The 27,066-nt window shown below is 37.1% G+C and overlaps 1 protein-coding gene across 4 annotated transcripts in view; it reads right to left on the bottom strand.

Annotated features, from left to right (window-relative positions):
- The window catches only part of Grm5 (glutamate metabotropic receptor 5), a 456,261-nt gene that overhangs the window by 28,281 nt on the left and 400,914 nt on the right, over window positions 1–27,066 (bottom strand). For all 4 annotated transcript variants that reach the window (XM_013124694.3, XM_005085371.3, XM_013124691.3 and 1 more), the window contains exon 9: window positions 18,190–19,129. In XM_013124694.3, coding sequence (XP_012980148.2) covers window positions 18,190–19,129 — 940 coding nt within the window. The remainder of the gene's footprint in view (window positions 1–18,189; window positions 19,130–27,066) is intronic.

Consider the following 27,066-nt stretch of genomic DNA (forward strand, 5'->3'; position numbering starts at 1 on the left):
TTGCCTATTTCTTCACTCACTAGTTTATATATGCAGTAACTGGGTAGGCATATGAGATCTGCATTTCATAAGCCAGTGAGTGTGCTTATGAAAACCATGACACATACAATTTCGGAGGAGACTTGCATGCTCACAGTGATGCTGATACCAATATGATTTTTGGCTATGGGAATCTCATCAGCATTTCAGTTTGAATATTCTATTAAAGTTTATGCTATGGGATCTAGGATCTGACACAGGAAGATGAGTGAATGAATGTCATTTGCACTTCTTTAAAGAGATGGGGAGTAACATTGTGTTTCTTTATTTTCTTTAACAATCTGCTATTTATCTTGACTTCTCTGTGGCTAGAGTTGCTGACCACTACTTCATATCTGAAGATCCTCTTTTCCTTTAGTGATATAACATCATTTGTGTCTCTGGAGGCTCAAGTGACACTAACACCCCACATTATTTCAATACCTATGGTGCCTAATCTTTATTCTACAAAACTATATCCACATGAAAACTCTCATCTTTGCCCCATCTTTCCAGATATTTGAAATTTCCGAACCAATTCCATCTTTTTCCAAATGCGTTTACCTGTTTATCTTTCTACTCAGAGCCCATCTTCCTTCATTGGCTTTCGTCATTACTAAAAACTCATGGCTCTCCTAATGTCACTCTTTTGCTGCAATCTTCATCTTCCACTTCCCTTTTGAATTCAGAGAGCACATTATTAGTGCATCCAAACCCAATTCCTTATTTTCCTTTTCAAATCTTTCGTCCCACAAACCTAAGGTACATTGCTTCAATCCTCTTAATTACAGGGAAAACCTTAAATCTCCATTTTATCCTTTATATACACTTCCAATCAGTTGTTAAGTTCTGTAACTGCACTAGCTCTGGGAAAACATCATATTGTGTTACCCATTATCATAATATATACCCAACGTCCACTTCCCTCATTTCCATTTTATGTCTAGTCTATCTACAAACATCAGGCCACTTCTAATATATTTATCCTTTCATTTAACACCTGAAAATCTCTAAAGTTTCCTGTTATAGACAGGAGAAAATATAAAATTTTCTCCTCCCCCAACTTCCCATCCAGATATGAGACTCTGTCTCCACCATTTCCTTTTCATGTTTTACTTTAATCACAATGGACAGTTTGCTCATGTCTTAAAATTTCAATCTTGTTCCTGCTCCAGGATTATTTAAAGTTTTTCATCCTTATTCTCAGAGAACTTACTCTCTATTTCTGAGAACTCTTCATGTTATATTTCTTACTTTATACCTATATTCTTTAAATTCACTTGCTGAGGAATTCATGATACTTCTCTGAAAGTGTGTAAGATAATTTCCAATCTACCTTGTTGTACTATCTCACACTAGTTCATTTTCTTTAGTGACTAATGTTATATATGTTATTTGCTTTATTGTCATTATTGCTGATAATAGGTAAGAGCTGTGATTTCATTTAGTTCATGACTTTATCTTTTATGCTTAGAGCATTTGCAGGTAATTTTCAGATTTACTATCAAATAAACATTAAAAGTCAGAGTATTAAAATGTAGTTCAAGTTCACCGAAAATATCCTATATTCATTTATATTGATATTTCTTTTATCTTCAAAAAAAGAATTTTGATTGTGAATACCTTTGTTGTAATTTGACTGGAGTTTGGACAAAAAGATCTTCAGTACTCTAAAGAAAATAATCCTATGCAGGCCTACAACACTGGAAAGTGTGAAAGAGTAGAGGGTGAGGTGGTGCACACCTTTAATCCCAGCACTAGGGAGGCAGAGGCAGGAGAATGTCCTGGTTCTAGGCCATCCTAATCTACATAGTGAGTTCTAGGCAGCTGTAGCTAGAGAAACTCTGTCTCAAAAAAACCAAACCAAGACAAAAAACCCAAAGCAATAAAAGTGAGGAAGAATATTACTACATTCTAGTATAGTAAGTATAGAGCTTAAAAGTTGAACATAAAATTTAAAATGTAATTTAAAAATATTACATAATATGCATAATAACTTAAATACTCTAAACTCTTTCTTACAACATGTATACATGCACGAAAACATATGCATAGGACCATCTAAGTGAGGGGCAGTCATTCATGTGAGCAGCATGTTTAGGGCTTCTGTGTATCTCACAGTGAAGAGTGACTTTTTAAAAGATGTAAGATGGAATGGAGACGTGAAGGAATGGAGACATGAAGGAGGATCATTACCATGGCCAATAAATGCTTTGCAGAAATTACCAAGTATGAGAACTGTTTGAGGTTCATTCCAGCAGACTAGTTTTGAAGAAGTTTTCTTCTTAGGAGTTGTACAAGATGAAGCTAAAAAAAAACCCAGGAAGATTAGGAGGGGTAGAATTGTTGGAAGAGGTGTGTCACTGGGGGTGGGCTCTGAAGTTTAAAAGCCCACTTTATTGTCAGTGATCTCTCTCTCTCTCTCTCTCTCTCTCTCTCTCTCTCTCTCTCTCTCTCTCTCTCTCTCTCCTCTACCTCTCTCTGTCTCTCTCACTCCCGTGTGTGTGTGTGTGTGTGTGTGTGTCCACTCCCCTGTGTGTTTCTCTGTTGCCTGTATTTTTTATCTCAGCATGCAAACTCTCACCTACTGCAGCACGACCATGTCTGTCCCTCTGCTGTGATGTGTGGCACCAAGATGCCCATGGACTCAGTCCCTGAACATTAATGAAGCCCTAAAACGAATGCTTTCTTTTATTAGTTGCCTTGGTCATGGTGTATCTTTCATAGGAATAGAAAAATAAGTAAGCCAACATAACACACACACACACACACACACACACACACATACACACACACACACACACACACACACACACATGAGGTAGGGGAAGAAAAGAAAGAGGGGCAAAAGTCTTTAAAAATATAGCACTGTAATCTCTATTATCTGATTAAATACTGGTTAAATTGAAGATAAAAGAAAGTTTAAGCATGGCGAGTATTTAAGACTGAAAAGCAGATACAAGAATTTGTTACATCAATCAGAAGCACAGGAAAAAATTATTATAGAAGAGTGAGGAAAAAGTTGTTGAATTTTAATTGTGTAGAAGTTGGCTTGATTCATTCATCAACTAAAAGAAAGAATAAAAGGAAAGGAGATACTTGACAACCGGTCATGTAATGGTAATTGAGTTCTTCAAAGAAAGTGGCTCAATAGAAAGAGCCCAGGACCACAGCTGACTTTTCAGAACACTTAGATTTAAGAGACGGAAGGAGGCAGAGGGTTCCAAACTATAATTTTGTTCTTCAGTTACTTATTGTTGAAATACCTGCCCAAGGAAATCAAGTACTCAGTTTATCCTTTTTTTGTCATGCTACCTCCAATGTAAACTTCTTCAATGAGTAATTGAGAATTAAAATTTATACCAGGTTCCTTTTCTCAAACCTATCTGGAACATAACTTAGCTAAAGAATAAAAGAAAGGTGAGAAATAGGTCAAAAAATATGTGAAACAACTGTGAGTTAAAACTGTGTCAATTATCACAAGGGATACATTCTTAGAATATGTATTACATGTTTCTGAGCCTCAATTTCCATAGTTATAAATGATGGTTTGCAATGTTGCACAAAGTAAATGATAGCACACAGAACTATGAAGGAGCTTGATGAGAGTATGTTACTCTCTTTCTCTTTCTCTCTCTGTGTGTGTGTGTGTGTGTGTGTGTGAGTGTGTTTTTGTGTGTTTTACATGTACATATGGGTGCTGCATATGCGCATGCATGTGGAGGCCATAGGTTAACATCCTGGTGTCTTTCTCAGTCATATTCCCCCTTAATTTTTGAGACAGAGTCTGGTTGCAAACATGGAGCTCATCAATTGAATAGATTGTCTAGCTGATGAACTCTGGTATGCTTCTGTCCCTGGCTCCTTATAACTGGGTCCACAGGTACACATCGTCATGCCCAGCTTTTTGCTTGGGTAATGGGGTCTCAGTTCAGGTCCTCTTGCTTCTGTGGCAAGCACTTCACCAATGGAATCAACTCCCTATCCCCCTTTCCTTTCTTCTGGTACCAGTCATCAGGCGCAGCACAATGATTACCACCTAACAAAATACAAGAGCTATGGAATGCTTTGTATGTGAGTGAGCAGGCCTGGGAAGCATGCCACAGAAAAATGAAACAGAAAAAGAATGGCTGGTTGACTAAGGAAAGATAGAGAACCTAGTTTATGGAGAAAGCTGGAGAAAGGCATTGCTTATTTTCCATTGTTTACCTTTTCCTTCTGCACAAAAGAAATGGAGCTTGAGAGAAAGACAGAATTGCTAACTTGCATAATTTTGCCTGAGACTAACTTTTCTCTCATTTGAAGTTTTATGTTCTGAAAGAGCTAAAACTGCATGCTCCAGACAGGTCAAATTTAGGCCACTTCAAAGATGCACTAATTTTCAAAATTTGTTTTTCTTTTTCCTTCTTTCTTTCTTTCTTTCTTTCTTTCTTTCTTTCTTTCTTTCTTTCTTCCTTCCCTCTTTCCTTCCTTCCTTCCCTCATTCCTTTCTTTCTTTTTCTTTTTGAGATAGGGTTTCTCTACATAGCCCTGGATGTCCTGCAACTTACTCTGTAGACCAGGCTGGCCTTGAAGTTAGAGAAACTGTCTTCCTTTGTCTGCAGAGTTCTGGAATTAAAGGCATAAACCACTAGGCTCAGCCTGAGAACAAATATTTCTAAAGACACCCTGCCTTTGAAAAAAACTACTCCCAGTTTACCTTACCATTCATTCAGCTTTCATCCATTAATGAAAAATGTTTTAATCAAATTTAGATAGCAATGAATAAGACCAGCAATATCACATACAAATTAAAATTCACTGTAATCACAGTATTCAGGAACACTGACTCATTTTATAACGGGAGTGTTTCATATACAATCCATCAAGATCAGCCAAACATTATATCTCCATAAAGATAGTTCAATTTTCACAGAGTCAATCCTCTAAATTAATCATTTCAAAGTCTTTTTCTTTCCAAAATAAAACACCATAACTATATTATCTGTAATACTATTACCTATGATATCTAAATCTTTGCGTTTTCTTTCACAGGCCCAGAGGAAGATGGGAATATGTTTAAATGGTATATTTGGAAGTAATGATAAGCAAGACTTTGGAGAAAGGGGATAGATGAAGAAGATGATAAGGAGGAATGGAGTAAAAACAAATTGTAGATATGTATGAAATTGTGAAAGAATAAATATCAACTAATTAATTTAATAAGGGAAGAATGATTTATTATTTTGAAAAATTGGCTACTATTGAGTGCTGATTCACCATCAGGAGTTATTACCAAAATACTAGAGATGTGAATCATTGCTGGTCTCTGAATACATATTTATGAGATAAACTTCTAAAAGCAGTAACTTTCTAGTTGCTGGTTATGGAGAGCATGAAGACAATGCCTATAAACAGCTCACAATTTAATATAGTGGAGAAACACATAATCTAATTCAAGGCACCTCAATTTTACCATTTTATATATTTTGCATACTTATGTGCATGCTTTAAATATGGGGTCTCATTACATTGCATAATTGTATCTTGTGAAGAAATTACTTGCTTTACCCATTCATATAGCTGACACCAGAAGGTATGGTTTCACCATGTCCAACAAGTTAAAAATTAAACTAGCAATACAAAAATATCTGATAATTTCTACCTGACAAGATTTTGAAAGTCTTATGTGCAGATAATTTATAAAATAATTTTGATGTTTGGGGTAGGAATTAGAGGGTAAGAATGTGTTTTCTAGATTTGAAACTTAAGAAATAAAAAGCAGCAATTAGTAGAAACAGAGAAGACACTCTATTCAGAGTCACAAGCATAAGAAGTAAAGAAATGACTATAGCTTGATGTATCTCTGCAGAATGCAATTTGGCACTGTTAAGAGGTATATGTTTCAGAGTTTACTAGTGGAAAGCTAGTGTTGGGACATTGGGGTTGGTAATGCAATGCAGATCATATTATTCATTATGACAGAATGTTTAGAGGACACAGTCCTTCGTAATATAGTGAAAATACAGCAAAGAAAATAAAACAGGCCAGGTGGTGGCGGTGCACACCTTTAATCCCAGTACTCTGGAGACAGATCTCTGTGTGTTCGAGACCAGCCTGGGATACAGAGCTAGAGCTTGGACAAGCTCCAAAGCTAAACAGAGAAACCCTGTCTCGAAAAAAACCAAAGGAGAAAAAGAGGTTAAACAAGTGTGAGAAGTGACTGGTCAGATTTGAAGGGTCAGGGGAACTGAAATGTCAATGATGACACAAATTTGAAAAATTGGGTTCAGATTGCAGCTTTTACTAAGAGAAGTTTTTTGAGAAAAAAAATCAGCTAAGAAGTCTAGAGAAGAAGTTATTTTTTACTTCTTGATCAAAATACTTTCTTTTGTTGGCAAGTTTTATACATTAAAATAATTATATACAGTCAAGTCATCCTAAAACTTTACTTAGATTGCCGGACGGTGGTGGCGCACGCCTTTAATCCCAGCACTCGGGAGGCAGAGGCAGGCAGATCCCTGTGAGTTCAAGGCCGGGTTGGACCAACAGCCTCCAAAACAATAGAGAGAAACCCTGTCTAGTAAAACCAAAAAAAAAAAAAAAACAAAAAACAAAAACAAAAACTTTACTTAGATATTTGCATGAAATGGATGTTTAGGAAACTAGCGTTGATTTGCAACTCTAATTGATCACTTTGAAAATACATCCTCTGGAGTGTCACACTTTAAAATTTAAATTTCTTTATTTTAAAAACATTTATAAATACAGCCCACTGCATCCATTTGCTATTTCTTGTATATGTATGTGTTTAGGGGCTGATAGCCTGGGATTGGATAACCTATCAGGGAACTTGACTGATTCTCCTCTAGGTAACTATTAATTGCATATTTAAAGCAGAGGTAATGAACTTGAGATGGGGCCCAGGGTAAGATGGAGAAATAGAGAGGGAAGGATAACAATGATACATTACTAATGAATGAAAAATTTAAAAACATTTAAGTAAAATTGTTTTATTTTAATTATGTGTATTCTGTACATGTATGTCTGTATATGGGTATGTGCCTATAAGTGTAGGTGCTTTCAGAGCCCAGAGGCTTTAAATCTCCTGGAGCTGAAGTTCCAGGAATTATTGAGCTGCCTTATGTGAATACTATGAAGCAAACTCATTTCACCTGGGATAAACCAGTGTGTAATCTTAGCCACTGAGTCTTACACATTTTAAGGAATAATGTTAAAAATAGTCTCTATTGATAAAAAGTAAATACAAGTAAAGTATAAAAGTTGGGAATAAAACCCCATGCTTGATTTGTTTGTCCTCAAGAAACAAGGCCTACCAGGTCTATAGTTCTTTTAAAGTTGGTGTTGTTTACAATTAATCTCACATGCCCACCTGCAGCTTTCAGGTCATTTTTTTGGATATTAGTTTCATCATAAAATAGAGAAGAAGGAGATGGGGACAGAAAAGTGGCTAGCAGAAGCAGAGGGGACAGTAAATCATTCTTCAGTTGGTTGAGGTGGTCAAAGGCGATACTCAACTGAAATGTAGTTACTGCAACTAGAACTTCCCAGATAAAATGATTGATACCAGTTGTCTATTGATTCCTGCAAAGGATTCACTACCTTTACTAACACAACCTTAGTGTCTTAATTTCTGGTAGGGTAGCTATGGCTAAGATCTACAGAGGCAAATTTACTATGTACTTGAGGCCCAACACTTCATGCTATATGATCTTGGGCAATTTACCTAAATTCATCAACTTTCAATTTTCTAATTTGTACACTGGATTGCTAATGCTGATCATCACAGAGGTTGTTTTAATGATTCAGTGAATATTTATGGAACACTAAATATAGTCATTGTGCTATATACCATCATCAGTCTTATATTACTCATCCATCAACTTTTCCCTGCCCATGACACTCCACCTTGTCTTCTCTAGGTTGAACATATTTAGACTTTTGGCTGAGTATCTTGGAAACTGATTTTAAATTGAGGAATAGTTATAGCACCTACCAGACACTATTCATCTATCTTTTCATTTAGTAACCACTAGTTGATTCTAGTCACATCTTATTTACATTACACATTTAGGTATACAATGTTTCATATAATTTTCTCTGACTAGTAAAGGCTCTCTGTTCTTTTCACCACACTTTGTTCCCCTTGGGAAGTGAGGTGATGGAAAACATGGTCAAATAGATTTACTTCTTATTCTACAGTACTACTGTCAGACAGAGCGTTGGTTTTCAATGAAGATTTAGAGATAAAACTCTCAAATCTATAATCAGAATCCAAACTCTGATTTAGACATTTACCACTTTGAGAGTGTTTCTCATCTCTATAAAGCAGTCATAAGCACAATACACTGAGGTGTTTTCTTCTTAGGCTGTGAAAGTTATGTTAAAACGAGAGTATACATTATCACCAGTAATTAAAATATATCAAACGACAGTTTGATTCCTGGGAACAAACACTTGAAGTTTGACTTATTTAATTTGAAAGAAATTTCTAAAATTAAAAGTAAGCATTTGAAGGATATTTTGGCTAGACTCACTGATGTTTAAGATTAACATTTTAAAATATAGTATTGGTCTTCAAGGAAATAATGTTGACTTTTTCTAGCTATGATATGCCATGTTATTTCCCATGATCATGACAAAACCAATAGGTAAAATTTTAGTATGTGCATTAGGAACCTTCTTCAACTGGTGTGTATCTGGGAGCTAACAGGTACACTATTACCATTGCTTGTGGGAAAATTTGCCTCGGTTACTATAAACCTCTGTAAAAACCCACACTGGCATTCATACACCAAGACTACATACAGCTGTGCATGCCTTGAGTACAGAAGCTACCCAGGGAATCTGCTCGCCACCTACAGTCCGTAAAAGGAGAGGATGGGATAAGGGGCTGGGAGGTTGAGTTGGAAGGCAGGTTGCATGTGGTGGGAGGAGAGAAAGAGGGGAGGAAGCCTATAAATGTTGACACATATGGTCTGCTGCTTCACTGGCATCACTAAGTATGATTAGAAATGCCCTAGAGTTTAAAGGCTGTCTGCTCCTTTCAGCCCGCTACTTCCTTTATGTCTGGCACGATTCTCCCTGGAGATGCAGTCACAAAACAGTGTCTGCACAGTGAATACAGTTAAATGAAAACCCCGGGAAATGTCCAAGGGGATATTAGATAACTTGGACTTTGATGCAAGGATTTGGAGTTTGAAGGTGAAAAAAGACCAGGAAAGATACCAGAAGCCTGCGTCTGCTTTGCTCGGGTTTACATTAGCATTCTGCTAATGCATGCACCTTTGAAAGTTCTTCACTGAGTCAGTGTGCTCAGTTTTCCTCCAGTGACATCGGTTATTTCACATACTTTAGATTAAAGCAAATCTTAAAGTGAGACTTCTCTTGAGCAAGAATGTTGAGTCATCTTTTTTCTTTATATTTCTTAATTCAATGAGAGGAAAACAATGACTTTCTTGTCTTTGGGGCTAGAAGAACTGGCTGTCTTTAACTGTTCTGGAAAAAGCAATCTCTGTATATTGAGCAGTAAAGTTTACTTTTTTTCATTTTAATATTTATTTATTTTTTTTAATTTCCAGTTTAAATTTAGATAAGAAACAAGATTGCTTCACAAGTCAGTTCCAGGTCCCTCTCCCATTCCCTCCCTTCCTCCCGTGCCCCCCCCCGTTATCCCCTCATTTCCCCAGGGAGGGTGAGGCCCTCCATGGGGGTGTGCATAATCTGTCATTTCATATAGGGCAGGGCCTATACCCTTCCCCAAGAGTTTTGACCTGGTCTAGTCTCACCAATGGCCTTGTACCCAATGGATAGAGATCCCCTGGCAGAGGTGCCTGTGTCAACCAATGCCATGATTGATTTTTCTCTAGAAAAAAAGCACTGACTGGTATGACTGACTCTCATCAATAGAACAAGAAATAAATGACTTTTATTCATCTTTGAAACATACTGAAACCTCACAGAAGTGCACACTGGAAAATACACTGAAAAATTCAACCAACAATCCTTTCAAAATAAATGTTATTATCTTATCCTCAGGTGGGTGGTTAATGACTTTGAACTTAAACAAAAGTCCTAATAGAGAACAAATGGTGGGAACAATTATCCACTTGATAGATCTTGGCAGCTTATCAGTCATGCTACTGTAGAAGGAACATGGAATTTGGATTCAGTTGTCCTTGAGTTTGAATCTCCTGGTCAGCTGTGTAATGTTGAACAGATCACACACCCCTTGCTACATTTCAATTTCCTCACTTTTAAAACAGATAATAATAACAAGATGTATTTTTGTTTATTGTTGAAAGAATGCTATAAAATGATTCTTTCTTATCTCTTATTTGTTTTTTTTAATTTGAGGCAGAGTCTCTATATGTAGCTCAGACTGTCTTGCAACTCACTATGTAAACTAAGCTGGCCTCAAACTCACAGAAATCTGAATGTCTCTGCCTCCCTAGTACTGGGTTAAAAGGCATGTGACACCCTGCCTGGGTATAAAATTATTTTTAAATCAGATCACTTAGCATCACTTGGGAGTTTATTAGATATACATACTTTCTGGTCCCAACTTTTCCTAGTTATATTTCTATTGCTCTGATGAAAATTACAATAAAAAGAAACTTGGGAAAGAAATGGTTTATTTGACTTGTTGGTCATAGCCTAAAAGTCAAGACAGGAACTCAATGCAGGAACCTAGAGACATGAACTGAAGCAGACGCAGTATAGGAACACTGGTTGCTGGTTTGCTTCCTATAGCTTGCCAAGCTAACCTTTTTGCAGTTCATTACCACCTGCTCAGAAAAGCATGTTGTCAGGTGAGGCTACATCATACATAATAACTCCAATTTGACAAAAAACAAAACCAAACCCACAAGAAAAACAACCACCAAATACTTTCCACCATCTCAAACGTACTAAAGCAGAAACTCTTGGCTTAGGGATTTGATTCCATGTTTGCAGCCATGCCCTTTCTCATTTTAAAGCTTGTACTAAGATAGGCACATTGATAAGTGAAACAAAATGGCATCACTACTTTGCATTTTCTCTGTTCCACTTTACTGCAGCAATGGGGAATCACATTTTCTGATGTGAATCACATTTGCAATCTGAAGTGACTTGTTACAGAAGGCAACAAAAGGGGCAGCAAGAAAAACCTGTGAAGAGGAGACAAATTGTGACTGTGCTCCACAATTTCTTGTTTATTTATTTTGACTAAGCCAATGCAAACAATGTGATCGTATTTTTCCCTTCCAGGGAGCTTCCTATTATGGGAGAATAGAGTTTCCTCCATCAAGTCATTTTTTTAATCCCCCCGTGCTTCGCTCACAGTAGCTCCAGAAGCTAAAATCACACTTATTGCGTAGGACTATAAATAAAGCCACAAAATCCACAGTAATCACAGAAAAATGGGATATGTGGCTGAAAAAATGGCTATCAGGCAATATTTGAATAGAAAATGGCTTTGAATATTTGTGTACATGGGTTTGAATAAAAAATTTTGTCTCACTACCTATTAATTCACCAACTAATCACCTGAATATGATTATTTTCTTGTCTATGAATAAAAATTAATAATTTCTAATACTAAATATTATGTAAATTTTCTGAATGTGAATACATTTTAAAATCCTGTGGATACTTAGTGAGATACACACTAAATGATTTAGCATAGTAATTCTGTTTTCCAGGATAGAGAATAGTTGGAGGACACCTATGTCTTGATTGGGAATGGAGATGGGAGACATGATTTTTTTTTCTAAAAGTGGTCATAGGAGACTTTTTTGACAAGTAAAGTTTCTGAGTGTTTGGTGAATGAAGCTACAGATAGGACATTGGGGAAGTTTGAAGACTGATGACTCCCTGATGCTTAGCTCTTGTCCGTCTCATCAGAGGTCTGAAAACCAGGAGATTACAAAGAGGTCATGCAGAGGAGTGGCCACAAGCAAAGCCATCTGAGGAGGGAAGGGACAGCTCATAGAGAATAGCCTGACAGCTGAAAACACTTATGGACTGTCTTACGGTATCTAGGGGAACAGTTCTGGTTCTGGTGCAGAACCTCCCTGAATCGTTGTACAGACTTTTTTTATTTGAACTCCCCATTTTGAGACCCAATTTCTCACAAAGTGTACTTTTGCCCAGCCCTTTTTAAACAGATTCCTATCCCAGCAATCCACCACATAACTGAATTCATTTGTTTCCAGTCTGTATCCTTCAAGAGATTAAGATAAGGCCAAAGGTGCCTTTCTTGTTTCTCTGTTTGCTTTGTTTAGTTTGCTTTGATCTGTGAATCCTCAGGATGTGAAAGGATTATGAGTACAGAGGAGGTACTCAAGAGAAGTGTGATTTTTGAGATGCTTCTCACAGTTTTAAGGGCAAAGTGTTGTTAGATAAAATCTGGGCAATAATGTCAACAGAGTGAATAGATTTTATTTGCTGTGCTGGAAATAAAGTTTTTACTTTTACAAAATTTCCCAAGCTGGGGAGAAGTTTGGTAATTGGGAACATTTGGTTCAGCTGCTGTCCTTTGCAGCTGAATCATTTCATGTGTATGTGTACTTCATGTAGATGTGCTGTCTAGGTTTCACCAAATTGCTCTTTTGTTTTGTTTTAAACAACAGGTTTCATTATGAATTCTCACATGTGAATGCAGTGTGCTGTGGTTTGAGATCTGCTACCTGACAGACTCATGATCAAGCAATCCATTCTGTATGCATACTCTATTAAGCACTGCTGTGGGTCAGGAACTGAGGAAACTAGAAATGCATTAAAAACAGAATTGAAAAGATGTGACAGATTGTGTGTGTGTGTGTGTGTGTGTGTGTGTGTGTACCAAACAACTCATGTATGCATATAGGGGCTAGCACAGATTATGACAATATTCAGGTCTCAGTAAAGACACATGAATAAGTAAGACAAACAGATGCCAAGAATGTGCAAAAGGCACAAACATTCTAAGAATACAGATGAGCGAACCTATGTGACATTGTTTTTGTTTTTTTAATGAATCTTTGCCTTGGAAATAGAAGGATCCAAAGAGACAGAAGACCCGAAAGACTTTAAAGAGATAGAAATAGCATACACATCATTCCACACAGACTAATAACCCCTTCATGAACTCTAAGCAATTGGAAACATTCAAGCTCTGATAATGTTTGGAGTGTATTGGAATTCCAGGCATGTTTTAATTTGGTCAATGGGTATGCATGAGACAATAGTTGTTTCAGTAGCCTAAGTAAGCCCTCATAACAATGTTAATCAAAGTAAAGTTAATTAGTTAATTAAAACCAGAGTGGAAAGTGATAGTTTCTAAAATTAAGTTAGCAGTAACAATACTAATTGCAGCTTGACCATAATTTCTAGGGAGGGTTTTTCTCTTGTACAATTTAATCATGAAAGGCTCATCAAATCTCAGAAACTCAATCCCATATCCCCGGAAAGTCACAACCTTATAGACCTAGAACTTCAGACTTAACAACTTCAGTGATTTATTTAGATTGGGACGGGTTTTGCATTCATTTGTCAATTTGCAGCAGAGGTGAAGGACTTAAATGGAAGCCTGGAATTATCCCCTTGACAATGATTTGATGCTGCACCATGTCACGTGTGAAATTAGTGTCTAGAACCAAAATGTTAATCATAGGGACTTCTATACATTGATGGCATAAATAGCATGTTTCTATTAAAAAAATAACAAAAAAACATAGTGACTCATTCCTACTTAAACAAGGCTCTCCCTTTGCTATTATGGTGAGCTGAATGACTGACTCTGGGCCTCTTCCTTTGTACTCTAGGGAAAGCCAACTTCGCTTCCCAGAAAAGAGCTGTAGTAGTGAAGATGAGCTGTGCTCCTTCCTTAGGTGCTCAGTGCTCCAAGTAATTCTCACTCAACCACCACAAGTACAAGTTGACTCCCCTTGGCTCCTTCTCAATGACCATAAACCACTCTTTAGCGGCCTTATACGTATTTTCTTTGTAGGCTGTCCTGGTGTGCTCCACGGTAAACCTATTGGAACATTGTTTCTTCATAACATTAAAGGATGTTTAAAGATTTTATAACTGTAATATGTAATTTGTTTTACTTTTAAAAATTATCCCAAGCTGAGAAGAATGTTTGAAATTGGGCAAGCTTGGTTCAGTTGCTGTTCTTTGCATGTACTAAATCAGTTTGTGTGCATGTGTATTTACAAGGTTGTTTAAATGGGCTGTGCAAGTTTTTTTCAAATTATCCTTTTAAAAAAGCGAGAGATTTCATTATGAATGACCTCTGACCTCACTATGAATTCACATATGAATACTGTGTGCTTTGCTATTATCGATTCCTTCATTCCCCTCTCATTTCATTGATTCCTTTAATCAACTGTACTCTGACATCCTTTCCCCTTCCATGTTACACTTATATGGGAATTTTGTAAATTCTGAGCATGAGCACGAGCATGCACCTGAGCAAAAACATGGTACTGTCTTTCTGAGTTTGGTGAATCATCTCTTTTAGAAAGTCTGGTTTTATTATGACAGCTTCACCTGTGAATATCATACACATTACTCACATTCAGCCCATCCATTATCCTCTCCTGTTCTTTTCTGTTCTTCCCTCTCCCCCTTAATGATCACTTTCCTCTCCTAAGTAGTACTCTTCCTAATGTCACACACACACACACACACACACACACACACACACACACACACATGATCCTCTTTTGACATTTTGGTTAATAGTCAATGCTTTGACATAAAATACACTCTGTAACCATATTCAGGTGTGTGTGTGTGTGTGTGCATATGCGTGCATACGTACATATGCATGTGTATTATGGATTTCACATATGAGTGAAAAATGTGATATTTGTCCCTTTGAATTTGCCAAATTATCTTTTACAAGTCAGTTTTCTTTTGAACCTTCCTAGGAGAGGATAACAGGTTTTATGTAGAATACATTATCACAGGTGTTTTCTCTGTGCTATTTATAATGTAAACATATATATGTATGTATATATTCATATATAAAAGTGTTTCTTCTCTTATCAAATATGTCCTTGATACACATTGTCTGAAGAGACTCTAAGCCTCTCCTTTTCTGCATTTTTATTGATGTGTGCTAGTTAATTCCAAGTCTACTCATCAAGATTCAACAGCTGGCCGTAAAGCATGCCTTAAGAGCAGAAATCTCAGAGTAGGGAGAAAGCATCATCTTAGATGGATTTTCCTGCTACTTCAGCATCTGCCAGTAGTTTACAGGCAGCTGTTCCATCTTAGAACACATTGAAGGATCAGACTGATTCTGTCTCGTATGCATGTGCCTTCAGAAATGGGTTACCTCAAAGTAAAGCTATAAGGTATTTTCCCTTTCTACTCTAAATGTCTTACAAAGTTAATTTTGTCCACTTTTTTACCTAAGAAAGTAGATCTTTTCTTGATGGAAACAGTGACCATAAACTTACCTTTATACCAAAACTTTAGGCATTTTCTATATCTGCCTCAGATGTCATGGATACTGAGCAGGTTTCACTTCATCTATGAGTGCCTTGTTTATGGTTCAATGCTTTGACACATACATTATAAATACTATATAACTATACTCACATTTACTTTCTTCGAATCAGAATAAAAAAATGGAGAGATTTGTAGATCCAGTCAAAAGATTTTAAGTATACAAGTGCTTCTTCCATTAAAGGGTATTTACGCTTCATGTAGGAAATTATTGGAAAGAGTTAATTAATGAATAATTGTCTTTTGTATTACAGGTCTGGATAGCAGGTGCTTATTCCTAAAAAATTTGGATCTTAGCTACCTACTGGAGGCCTTCCTACACCCCAACACATGAGCCCAGCAACACAAGATAGAATTCAGTCAGTGAAAAGTACAAGTAATAGCAGTAATTTAGAAGAAAACATAAAAATATAGAGTTACCTTTTTCACTCTCCCTGCTATCTAAACTCTGGTGTGACAGTACGGCACACACTGACCTTTACAAAATTGGGATTTGAAGGAGAGTTAAATTTGTACAGATGTGTCTTACAATATGCAAAACAGTATGGTAGTGCTTTGAGCATTTTGACTCTGTGTCAAAGAGGAGCAACATTTTAGTTTAGGATCAGGTAGGAACAAAAGAGAAAAAGGAATTTTAGGTCACATTCCTTACTGAGGATTACAATTTGAAAACAGCAGCAGGGATGGAATGAACTTCAAGAGGATGACAGCTTTCTCTGAATTTCTTTCTCTCCATATCAACAGCATATACCAGCTCAAATATCCTATTTGGTGGCAGAAAGAAAATCTCTCTATAATCAGATGATAGCCTATCTCAGTTATAATCACATTGGCAGACCTGGCTTTCTTTAAGGTTGCATAAAACAACAGCAGTTGCCCCAAAGTCCTTCTTTATATTTTTAAGTTTGTAACACCTAATTGTACTGACTTCTAGATTCAATGCCATGAACATCATGGTTCTGAAAGAAATTCAAGTTAATAATATATTGCCACAAAATCTTATCTCTGATCACTTAGAAAACAAAAGTTAAAAATAGGATAGGTAAAAATATTAGTAAAATATCAGAGAAACAGCAATACTGTATCAAGACATTCGATTAACAGTCCATCCAATTCTTGACTTGAGACCGATGGTGATATTACTGTGAGGAACATTTGTAACACAGAACACTCCAGGCATACTCCTATGACAGTTAGTATGATCACTGCAAAGTGCTATGCACACTGTAAGACAAACAAAAACTAAACCTCAGTACATTACTACCTTTCTAAATTAATTTATCAAATATGCCAACACATCACTAATGATCAATTTCTATGCGTGCCATGTGTGATTCCAGATAGGTGCCAAGGACAGAGGAATCTGCAGAAAGTCAGGTGTGGTTCACACTCCCAAGAAGCTTGCTTTGACTAAAGTATGAAACAAGATGTGCTAAACTACCTGGTATTATGTTAAGATGGTAAAGACTGGAAAGAGCACACTGTGTGTGCAGTGTCTTCATAAATTTGCACTGCCCTTTTGATGCTCTCTTATTTGTTGATACCATTCTATTTGTTTATATAATTGACTCTCAGGTATTGAAGAGTACTGGCAATTGATAACCTAGTTCATTAAAATAATAGTTCTTAAGGAGCAAGTATTGTGTGACAAATGCTTTGTGTATATGTTATGTAGTCCTCAAACTGAGTAACAGCTGTACTTCACAATCTCCATTCATCAGAGAGGGAACTGAGACCCAGAGAGCCTTAGAAAACCTGGCAAAGGTTATACAGCTTATTAATTTCTGCTGCTCATATTTAGTTCCAGGACAGTCTAGCACAACAATATGTCACTTTGATTAAAGTGCCTATTATGTGTTTCCATCCCTTACAGGCAATGATATAAATGGAGTGGTCCCAATTAGTCATCTGAAGTCAGTAAGGTCCAGAGAGGAGATGACAATGTCACCATTCAAACAGGGGAAAAGCTGGTTACACAGCATTCTTTGCCATCACTATATGCTTTCTTTCTAAGGAACCTTCACTGTTGAGTTGTTGGTACTAGGACCTAGACAAACAATTGCCTTCCCATGCCAGCTTGTCTATCTTATAAATCAAGCTTTCCTTGGAAAATTTTTATCTGAAAAAAATGGCTGATGAAAAAAAAGTCTGAAAAATAAATGTCTTAGTCTGCCTGAAAAGCTGATTTTGCACAAGTTTTAGGAGTGTTTAATAGAGGTGTCAGAAGGCATGGAGGAAATATGTGAGCAGGTTAGATAATATGGAAGATCTTTTGTGTATAAACCAAGAGACTCTATGGCATTTATCATAGAAGAAAATAATATAACTTAGTTTACCAAGTGTATTACACAACCTACATGGGAAGAGATGAGAAATGTAATTAGAAAAGAACTTGCATTTTTGGTTGTGAGTCTAGCCTTTAACGGCTGAGCCATCTATCTAGCCCTAAATGTGTAGCCCAGGTTGGGCTCGAACTCGTAATCTTCCTTCCTCTGCCTCCTTCAGCAAATCCTACCGGTCTGTGCCACCACAGTCCTACAATAAGCACTTGGGAAAGTCTCAAACAATAACGTACCCTGCCTCCTGTAGTTTGAGTCATGCATTCATCCCCTATTGTAAGACGGAAAGAAAAGCAAATGCAACGGTTTCCCTAGCAACCATTCCCTGCTAAACCCTCACAGCTGTTACCTTAGGGTTTCCCCAGAGGAGCCCCTCCTCTTCCACAGATTGACTAGGCTGCTGGATCTGCTGGCTGCAGAGGACGACTTGCCATCCCCTACGTGCATGCGCACCACTGTAGATGTTGTAAAGGCGCTGCGCACATTTCGCTCCGGTTTGGCTAGGATGATGTACACCTTCGGCACAAACATGCAGCCCAGAGCCACTGTGGCACTGAGGCTGACTGAGAAACACATGGTGATGATTTTATAGTTGCTCCCAAAGTAGATAGGCACGAAGGCCAGCCATATGATGCAGGTGGTGTACATTGTGAAGGCAATATACTTGGCCTCATTAAAATTGGCTGGAACATTTCTGGTCTTGAAAGCATAGAATGTGCAGCTCAAAATCAACAATCCATTGTATCCAAGAGGAGTGACAACCCCTAGATTGGTGGTATTACAAATCAAGTAGACTTCCCGAATGCTTGGGTAGTCATGCATTATATCCGGGGGCTCCATGATAAACAGGGCCACAATAATGCCCAACTGGATACAGATAAGAATGAAGGCAATCACTAACTGAGCACAGGCACTCATGAATCTGGGCTTTTTGGTACAGATCTTCTTCTTGCTGCCAGCTAGGATCCTTGCAATACGGTTGGTCTTGGTTACAAGGGCTGAGTAGCTCATGGCTGGAGAGAGACCGATGCCAATTCTCTGGAGATAGCAGTAAATCTGCTTGGGCTTTGCGATGAGGCAGAAAGTACATAAGTAGCCTAGGCAGATGCCGGCAAGGATAATGTAGCAGAGCTCCCTGCTGGAGGACTTGACCACCGGAGTATCCCGATAAATGATGAAGACTACAGTAACAAACAGGGTAGCCAGCAGGCCAAGGCAGGCGAATACCACAGCTGCAATGGGCTCAGGATCACCCCAGCGAAGATACTGTACTGGGATCAAATCACAACCTGCAGCGACACATATTGAGAAAGAAGGATAGAATGTTATTTGACTTACAAGTTCCCAATTTACAAGAAGCTGCTTTTGATTTTTTCAGTCTGTCTCTCATTTACCTTTATAATTTCAGTCTCTCATACAATTATTCCTTCAGAGATACATTCAGAAAAAAATTAATACTGTTAGGTGTATGAACTGTCTTACATTCTGAAACTAAGTGATGATGATCATTTTTCCTGTCATTACAAAAAAATAATTAGCATCTTTAAAACAGTTACTTACCACTGGGGTAAGCCTAAGGGGAAGTGCCATGGCTTTATTCTTAGCCAGGAGTAACCAAGGATCCCTACAATAAAACTAGCAAATGCTGTGTGACAGAACATGAAACTGAGTATATTTGGGGAACACAGGCTACCTGTGAGAAAAGGAGAAAAAGAAAGGCTACAGAGCAATAGTGTGATGCACAGCCTTGAACGAGGCTCCACAACAGGCAGGTGGGGCAACTTGTAGATCAGAGACTTTTAAGTTGACTGTTGACCGCAAGTGACTATTGTGAACTGTGTAGAGGAACAGTATGGGCAGATTTGTGTGGCTGCGTTTCAGACATGCTTTGACTGATGTATGAAATCCAGATGAAATCAGGCTGTAGACAAAGCCGCAAGCTGTTTCATAACCATCGAAGGTGTTTTAATGCATCCAGAAGTACATGAAAAGCAAATCTGTGAAAGGGTGACCAACACTGGTAAGGAAGAGTTAAGATTTTCAGAAATTTCTTTTAGATGTCACTGAAGGGAAGATGCTAGTGAAAACAAAGGAAAAATACTTGCAATATTTTTAAATTAAAAAAACCCACAAAAGACAATTGGAAAACATAAAGGAATGAATCTTCTTCCCCTACATCTACACTTCTTGCATTGTGCTTCAGTATTTCATATTTCAAATAGTTAGTCATTAGTACTGTAGGTTCAACAAAATTGTATATGCCCGAGGACATCTGCATACTTTCCAAAACTGCTTCTACTAGAAAACGTATTTATATTCTCAAGAACCTTTAAAAGATCTTTTAACTTGTAAATTTTTGACTGTTACAAAGTAAATATAAGTTATTATATACATCTTTAATTATAAACACATACATAACACACTGCTAATTCACAGACCTGAACAGGCCACTGTTAATGAAGGCACTAAGATAAACAATAAACATGACCTCATGAAACTGAAAAATTTTGGCAAGGCAAAGAACACCGCTAATCAGAGAAAGTAGCAGCCTACAGAATAGGAAAAGATTTTTATGTGCTCTACACATGATAGAAGGTTAATATCTAAAATATCTAAAGAAATCAAGAAACTAGACATCAAAAGAAACCCCAAATAACCCAACTGAAAAATGGGATGTAGATCTAAACAGAATTATCAATAAAGGAATCTCAAATGACAGAGAAATACTTAGAGAAATGTTGAACATGCTTAGCCATCAGAAATGCAAATCAACAGTACTTTGAGATTTCATTTTGCAGCTTTCAGAATGGCTAAGGTTGATAATGCAAGTTCATGCTGGTCAGTATGTGGACATGGGAAACATTCCTCCATTACCAATGGGAGTGTAAATATACAGCCACTATGAAAATCAGTATGGCAGTTCATTAGGAAGGTAGGGATTTATCTACCTCAATACCCAGCTACACCACACTTGGCCATATACACAAAGGATATTTCATCCTACCACAGGGACACTTGCACAACCATGTTCATTGTCTCTCTATTCATAATAGCCAGAAACTGGAAAAAGCCTAGATGCCATTAAACAGAAGAATGGATAGAGGAAATATACATTTATTCAATGGAGATTTACTCAGGTATTAAATATGTATCATTAAGTTTTCAGACAAATGGATGGAACTAAAAAATGAAAGATCTTTTAACCTAAAAATTTGTTAGTTCAAAGTGCAGATGTTATTATATACATCTTTAATTACAAATATATATATACATATATATATCTTATTCTGCATGTCTTACTACTAATGCAGATATCTGTATCCATGTTCAGTCACCCATATCCATATACAATACTTATATAGTAAAACAAAACTGGGCTGAGACTACAGATGAGTTGGTAGAGTGCATTCCTAGAACCCACAAAATACTAAGTTTGACTTCTTAGCACTATATGAATTGAGGATAGTGGGACATGCTTGTAATCCCACCAGTGGAGAAGTCTGAGCTCATCCTTAGCTACGTAGCCAGCTGGAAGGCAGGCCCTGGGAGATATAAAATGCTGCCTCAACAACAAAAACATGTTTAATTTATTAATTAATAAGAGTTTAAGAAAATTTTACTCTTGATACTTTAGTATGTTATGAAACATTGGTTTATACTTATAGAATTTCCCTTATAGAAAGTATTTGCAAAAGAAAGAATTAGTTACTATTATCTTCATTCTTATGGAACAATGCATTTATGACAGTGATTTGACAATGAACTTCATTGTTGATAACAATAAATCATGTAGAGACCCTTCCTACTGTTTGGTCAAGCATTTCTAATGTCCACATGTTATTACAAACTTAAAAAAATCCTATGTAGTACATGAAGCACAGATTCTTCTACCACATAAGCAACTGCAAATGTTGAATGTTTTAGCTTAAGAACTTTTTTTTTTTTTTTTTTAATCATTTTTTATTTTAATTTTAAATAGCTTGTTTCACATGTCAATCCCAGTTCCCTCTCCCTCCCCTCCTCCCGCACTCCCCTTCCACCCTCCCTCCCACCCTATTGCCAAATCCCTCCACATAGGGGATGTCTAGAGTCTATCATTTCACTCTTGGCACTCCCCTAAGAGTCCAGGCTGAGAGAGCATCTCTCTTTGTGCCATAGGCACATGAAGACAGATTGTATACCAGGGATAGACACTGATCCACAGCTCAGAGCCCCATAGGTTGCCCAGGCCTTCTCACTGACACTCACATTTGGGGGGTCCAGATCAGTCCCATTCTGGCCTCCCCACTGTCGGTCTGGGGTCCAAGAGCACTCCCTGTTCAGATCAGCCGTCTCTGCTGGTTTTGCCAGCCCATTCCTTGCCAATTTGCTCATCACTCCTCTCTCTCTGTCACTGGGTTCCTTGGGTTCAGTTCAGTGCTTAGTTGTGTGTTTGCCTCTGCTTCCATCAGTCCCAGGATGAAGGCTCCCGGATAGTTATAGACATCAAGTTCATTATCAGGAATGGGCATTCGAGGTGGTCCTTCCACTATTGCTTAGCTTGCCAATTGATGTTATACCTTTAGATCACTCGAGGTCACTCTGGTGCCTGATCTGTCTTCGATCCTATGATTCCCTCTTCCCCCTATTTTACCCCCACCCCCTCAACTTCCTGTTCCCCCATGACCAACTCCCTTCCTCTTTACCCCCTCTACTCTTCCCAGGTCCCACTACCCCCCTCGCCCTGTTCCCCATCCATTCAGAGGATCTTGTCTCCATCCTCTTCTCTTGGGTACTATGCATATATGCATATCTTTTAGGTTCTTTCCTGTTTCCCAGACTCTCTATCTGTGGAAGTGCAGACTGGCACTATCCTGATCCATATTTAAAATCCATATATGAGTGAGTACATACCATGTTTGTCTTTTTGCGACTGGGTTACCTCACTCAGGATGGTTTCTTCCAGTGCTATCCATTTCCCTGCGAATTTCAAGATTCCATTGTTTTTTTCTGCTGAGTAATACTCCATTGTGTAAATGTACCACATTTTCTCTATCCACTCTTCAGTTGAGGGGCATCTAGGTTGCTTCCAGGTTCTGGCTATTACAAACAATGCTGCTATGAACATAGTGGAGCAGATGCCCTTGTTGTATGAACCTGCCTCATTTGGATAAATGCCTAAGAGTGGAATTGCTGGGTCTAGTGGTAGATTAATTCCCATTTTCCTGAGGAATCTCCATACTGATTTCCAAAGAGGCTGTATGAGTCGGCATTCCCACCAGCAATGGAGGAGTGATCCTCTCTCTCCACATCCTCTCCAGCATAAATTGTCTTCGGTGTTTTTGATTCTAGCCATTCTGACAGGAGTAAGATGGTATCTCAGAGTTGTTTTGATTTGCATTTTAAAATATTAAATTTTCTGCTATTCTTTTATCTAAAGATCTTTTTATCTAAATGCAATTAGTATTCCAATTTCTCAATATTTTGCATAGGACAGAATTAATCATCATTTTTATTTGTGATAGATTCTTGAACTGTCTGTGTGCCTCATATATGAAACTAATGACAACCCATTAGCTTTATGTGTTAAGAATCTATGAATAAGGAGTGGCTCTCATCTGCCGCTGTTATTTGGACTTTACTTGAATTTATACATTCACGTGGATATTGTTTCATAAAATGGGAACCATTCAGGAAGCTTTATACATAGTTCAATGGCAACACCATTGCATTAAACACTTTTGTAATCATCCTTCCCAAATATATTAGACTCATTATAGTGCATGATTAACAAATGACATCTTGAGCTTCCAGCCCAGACATTGCACCATAATAATTTAAGGAGTATAACAAAATGCAATTCAAAGTTGTAAACTTAGGAGATTTTGAGTCAATATTCTATGACAGGGAAGCAAATCATCTGCTTAAAAATATTAGCTTATAAATACTAGGCTTTATTATGGCATATTATCCAATAAAGTTGTTTTTATTGTTTCTATCTCACCATTCTTTTGTATCTGTCCCTTTCTTGTGTCTTTTTACCCCAATACCTTCTTTTCACCCTTTTTCCTCCCTGAACACACTTGTCCAGTACTTTCTTCTCATGGTCTCTTATCTGGTGTCTTAGTCTATACCTCTCATATCCCCCTGCTTATTGTTTTTCTTAGGTTCTGAGATCATTATATAATTCCATGATTTCCCCTTTGCCTTTCCTCCCTCGAAATCCTCTCATAAATTCATCATTACTCTCTTTCAAATCCATGCTGCCTTTTTTATTCATTGTTGTCACACACACACAAACACACATGCACACACACACACACACACACACACACAGAGACAGAGACAGAGACAGAAACACAGAAAGGGAGATTCATAAGTACACAAATGCAACCTGCCCAGTTTGTATAATGCTACTTGTGTGTATGCTTTCAGGGTTAACCTTTGTTATTGGATAATCAAATGGTATGTCCTTCCCCATGAAAGAGTATTTCACCTGCTTTCAGCATTCCTTATTTTTCTTCATTTCTTTGTGTGGGTGGAACTAATATGAGTTTTCACTTGCCCATTTTAGTATGTCTATTACTCTTAAATACATATAAACACTAAAGAATATTTTGATATACATAGATCAATAAGGTCTGCATGTGAGAGAGAATACATAATTTTGTCTTTTTGAGACTGGGTCTCCTTGCTTAATATTCACTTTCAGTTTTATCAATTCTCGTGAGATTTTCATTTTTGTAAATAGCTGAGTAAAATTCCATTATATATGGAAAAAATTATATATATATATTCCACTAAAATGTAGCATATATATTTGCTACGTTTTCATTATTCATTCATCTGTTGATGGACATTTAGTCTGGTTTCATTTTATTGCAATTGTGAACAGAATAACAATAAATACGAACGAGCAAGTACCTCCATGGTAGGATAGGGAGTCATTTGAGAATGTGCCTAGGGGTGGCAGATAAATAGGATTTTGAATATGCAACTTGCATAGCTCTATACAACTGCTTTTTAGTCTTTGGTCAACAATTCTGTGACAGGGTTCTCAAGCTGACTTCTCATTTGTTGCATGAATGAATATCTCATGTTAAATCTAAGTTGTGACCATTCTATCTTTGCTTAAGGCTTTTGACAAATGAATGTGTTTAAAGATAATTTGGATAGGGAGGAAGTTAGATGGTAGTAGAAATGAGAAATGGAAAATGAAGAAAATAATATTAGACTCACTAAAAGAGGAATTGGGAAATATTAAGGACAAAATTAACAGTCACTATTTTAATATAATAACTATGAGGACATGTCAGAACTAGTATTGGGAGAAACGTTGAAGTAGTCAGACAGAGAATTCAATGACTTGGTTCTAATGAAATGATAGCAATACTGTTAAATAAGGAAGAACAGTTAAAACAGAAGTGTCACAACTTATGGTGATACTGTGTGTCTCCAGTTTGGATGTGTTGTGTTCTATGCATGACCAAGTGAGCATATGGGACCGGAAACTCTAAGTTGTAGCTAATTTAAAGTGAACTGTTTCTAGTTCAAAAGACCATCATGTGAATAAATTGATAGAAAAAATCCATAGCAGCAGAAGAAAGCAGTCTTTCATTAAGGAATGGTAGGTGAAGTAGGATATGTGAAGGATGTCCTAAGATTCACTGGACAGGAAAAATATTGTTTCTGTTGTCAAAGAAAAATGGTTTATTGTGTGGCATACTCTGGATTCCTATGGTAACTTGTTTCTTTTTCAGTTCTCACCCAAAAAGGCTTACTGGAAGATTCAAGTTCAGAGGTTAATCTTCTAGTAGCAAGTTATCATAAATTTTTCCTCTTCTACCATGAGCCTATTATTAATTTTAAGAGAGGCTGACCTGTTTAATATGGAATATACTCCATCAAATTTCAGAGAATCATAAAATAATACAAATTTACTCTGTTGCGAATTTGTTCACAATGATGAAGGTCCCTAGTACGTATATTGTCTACAAACATCTGAAATGCCAATCTTCTTACTTTTTCTTCCAATTTCTTGGTATTTTTTACTAATGGTTTGTTTTTATGCCTATTTCATTCATTCTCCATGTAAGGAAGTAGGTACAGATATTAACTATGAATTTGGAGTGGGTATATCTTATAGTTTGCTTGTACTTATGAGTTTATTGATTTAGTATATGTTATCATGTTTATGAGTACTAATCTTCATCATAGCTATGGAGTTCCCTGTGTTTTATTCTGTCCTAGAAAAGCAGTGGGGCCTTAGAATAGAAAACAATTGTCAGGGCCTGACATCACCTATTAGGTTCCTTCCTATTGACTTTTTTCTGTTTCATATCTGGTTTACAATTTTTCTCTTCGCTATAATAACACATCTTTTCACACCTTTAAACTGAAAAGACAACAATTTGTTCAAGTGAAGAAACTACCAGAATAGTATCATCCACATTGATTGTTTGATTCCCCCTAAGGTGTAGCAAGATCTCATAACGGGATCGATGAGTGCTTTATACTCTGAGCCCTAAATATGATATGACTGCTCACCCATAGCTGGCATTCTTGGTTCACATTTAGGTAGCACACTTACACAATGTTCCCATGGTTAACAGTTCCCTGACAGATGCATTTTAAGCTTTCTTTCAACTGCCTGTTCGGGCTACAGGATTGAGAGACAGATGCTAGTGTTCTTCTCTAAGTCAGATAGAACAGGGGCATCTTAGCCCCTGTTCATTTCTGCTGAAAGAAATTTGATGCTGGAAATGTCTGAGAATAAGATGCATGTGCCCTTTGCTGATGGCCAGGCAATGTCAGCAACAAGAAAATGAGTAGGGGACATTGAATCCATCTTTTGAAACTCAAGCAACAGACATGTTCTGAGCAGGGAATGCTGACTGAAATGTCACATTTGCTTTCACTCTCTTTTGCCAGTATGACATATGTTATTTATTGCCCCTTCTTTTTAACCTCCCAAGATGAGATATCTAGGGTATTGGTTTGATATCTCAGGGACATTTGGAATTGTTTCCTAAGTTGACATTTTCTATCTTCCTATGTCTTTTATTCATTTAGGTTCAGGAAAAAAATTAACTTTCATAGTTCAGATGAATTGGAAATAGTTTACTATTTTAACTATTTATAATAGACAATTTAATAAAATTTAAGTACCTAATTTTGTCTGCAATGCATACTATGATTTCAATCTATTTTTTATAGATGCAGCAATGTATTAAATCTGTCTTCTTTA

This window comes from Mesocricetus auratus, unplaced genomic scaffold, assembly GCF_017639785.1.
Source record: "Mesocricetus auratus isolate SY011 unplaced genomic scaffold, BCM_Maur_2.0 Super-Scaffold_4256, whole genome shotgun sequence".
Lineage (NCBI taxonomy): Eukaryota > Metazoa > Chordata > Mammalia > Rodentia > Cricetidae > Mesocricetus > Mesocricetus auratus.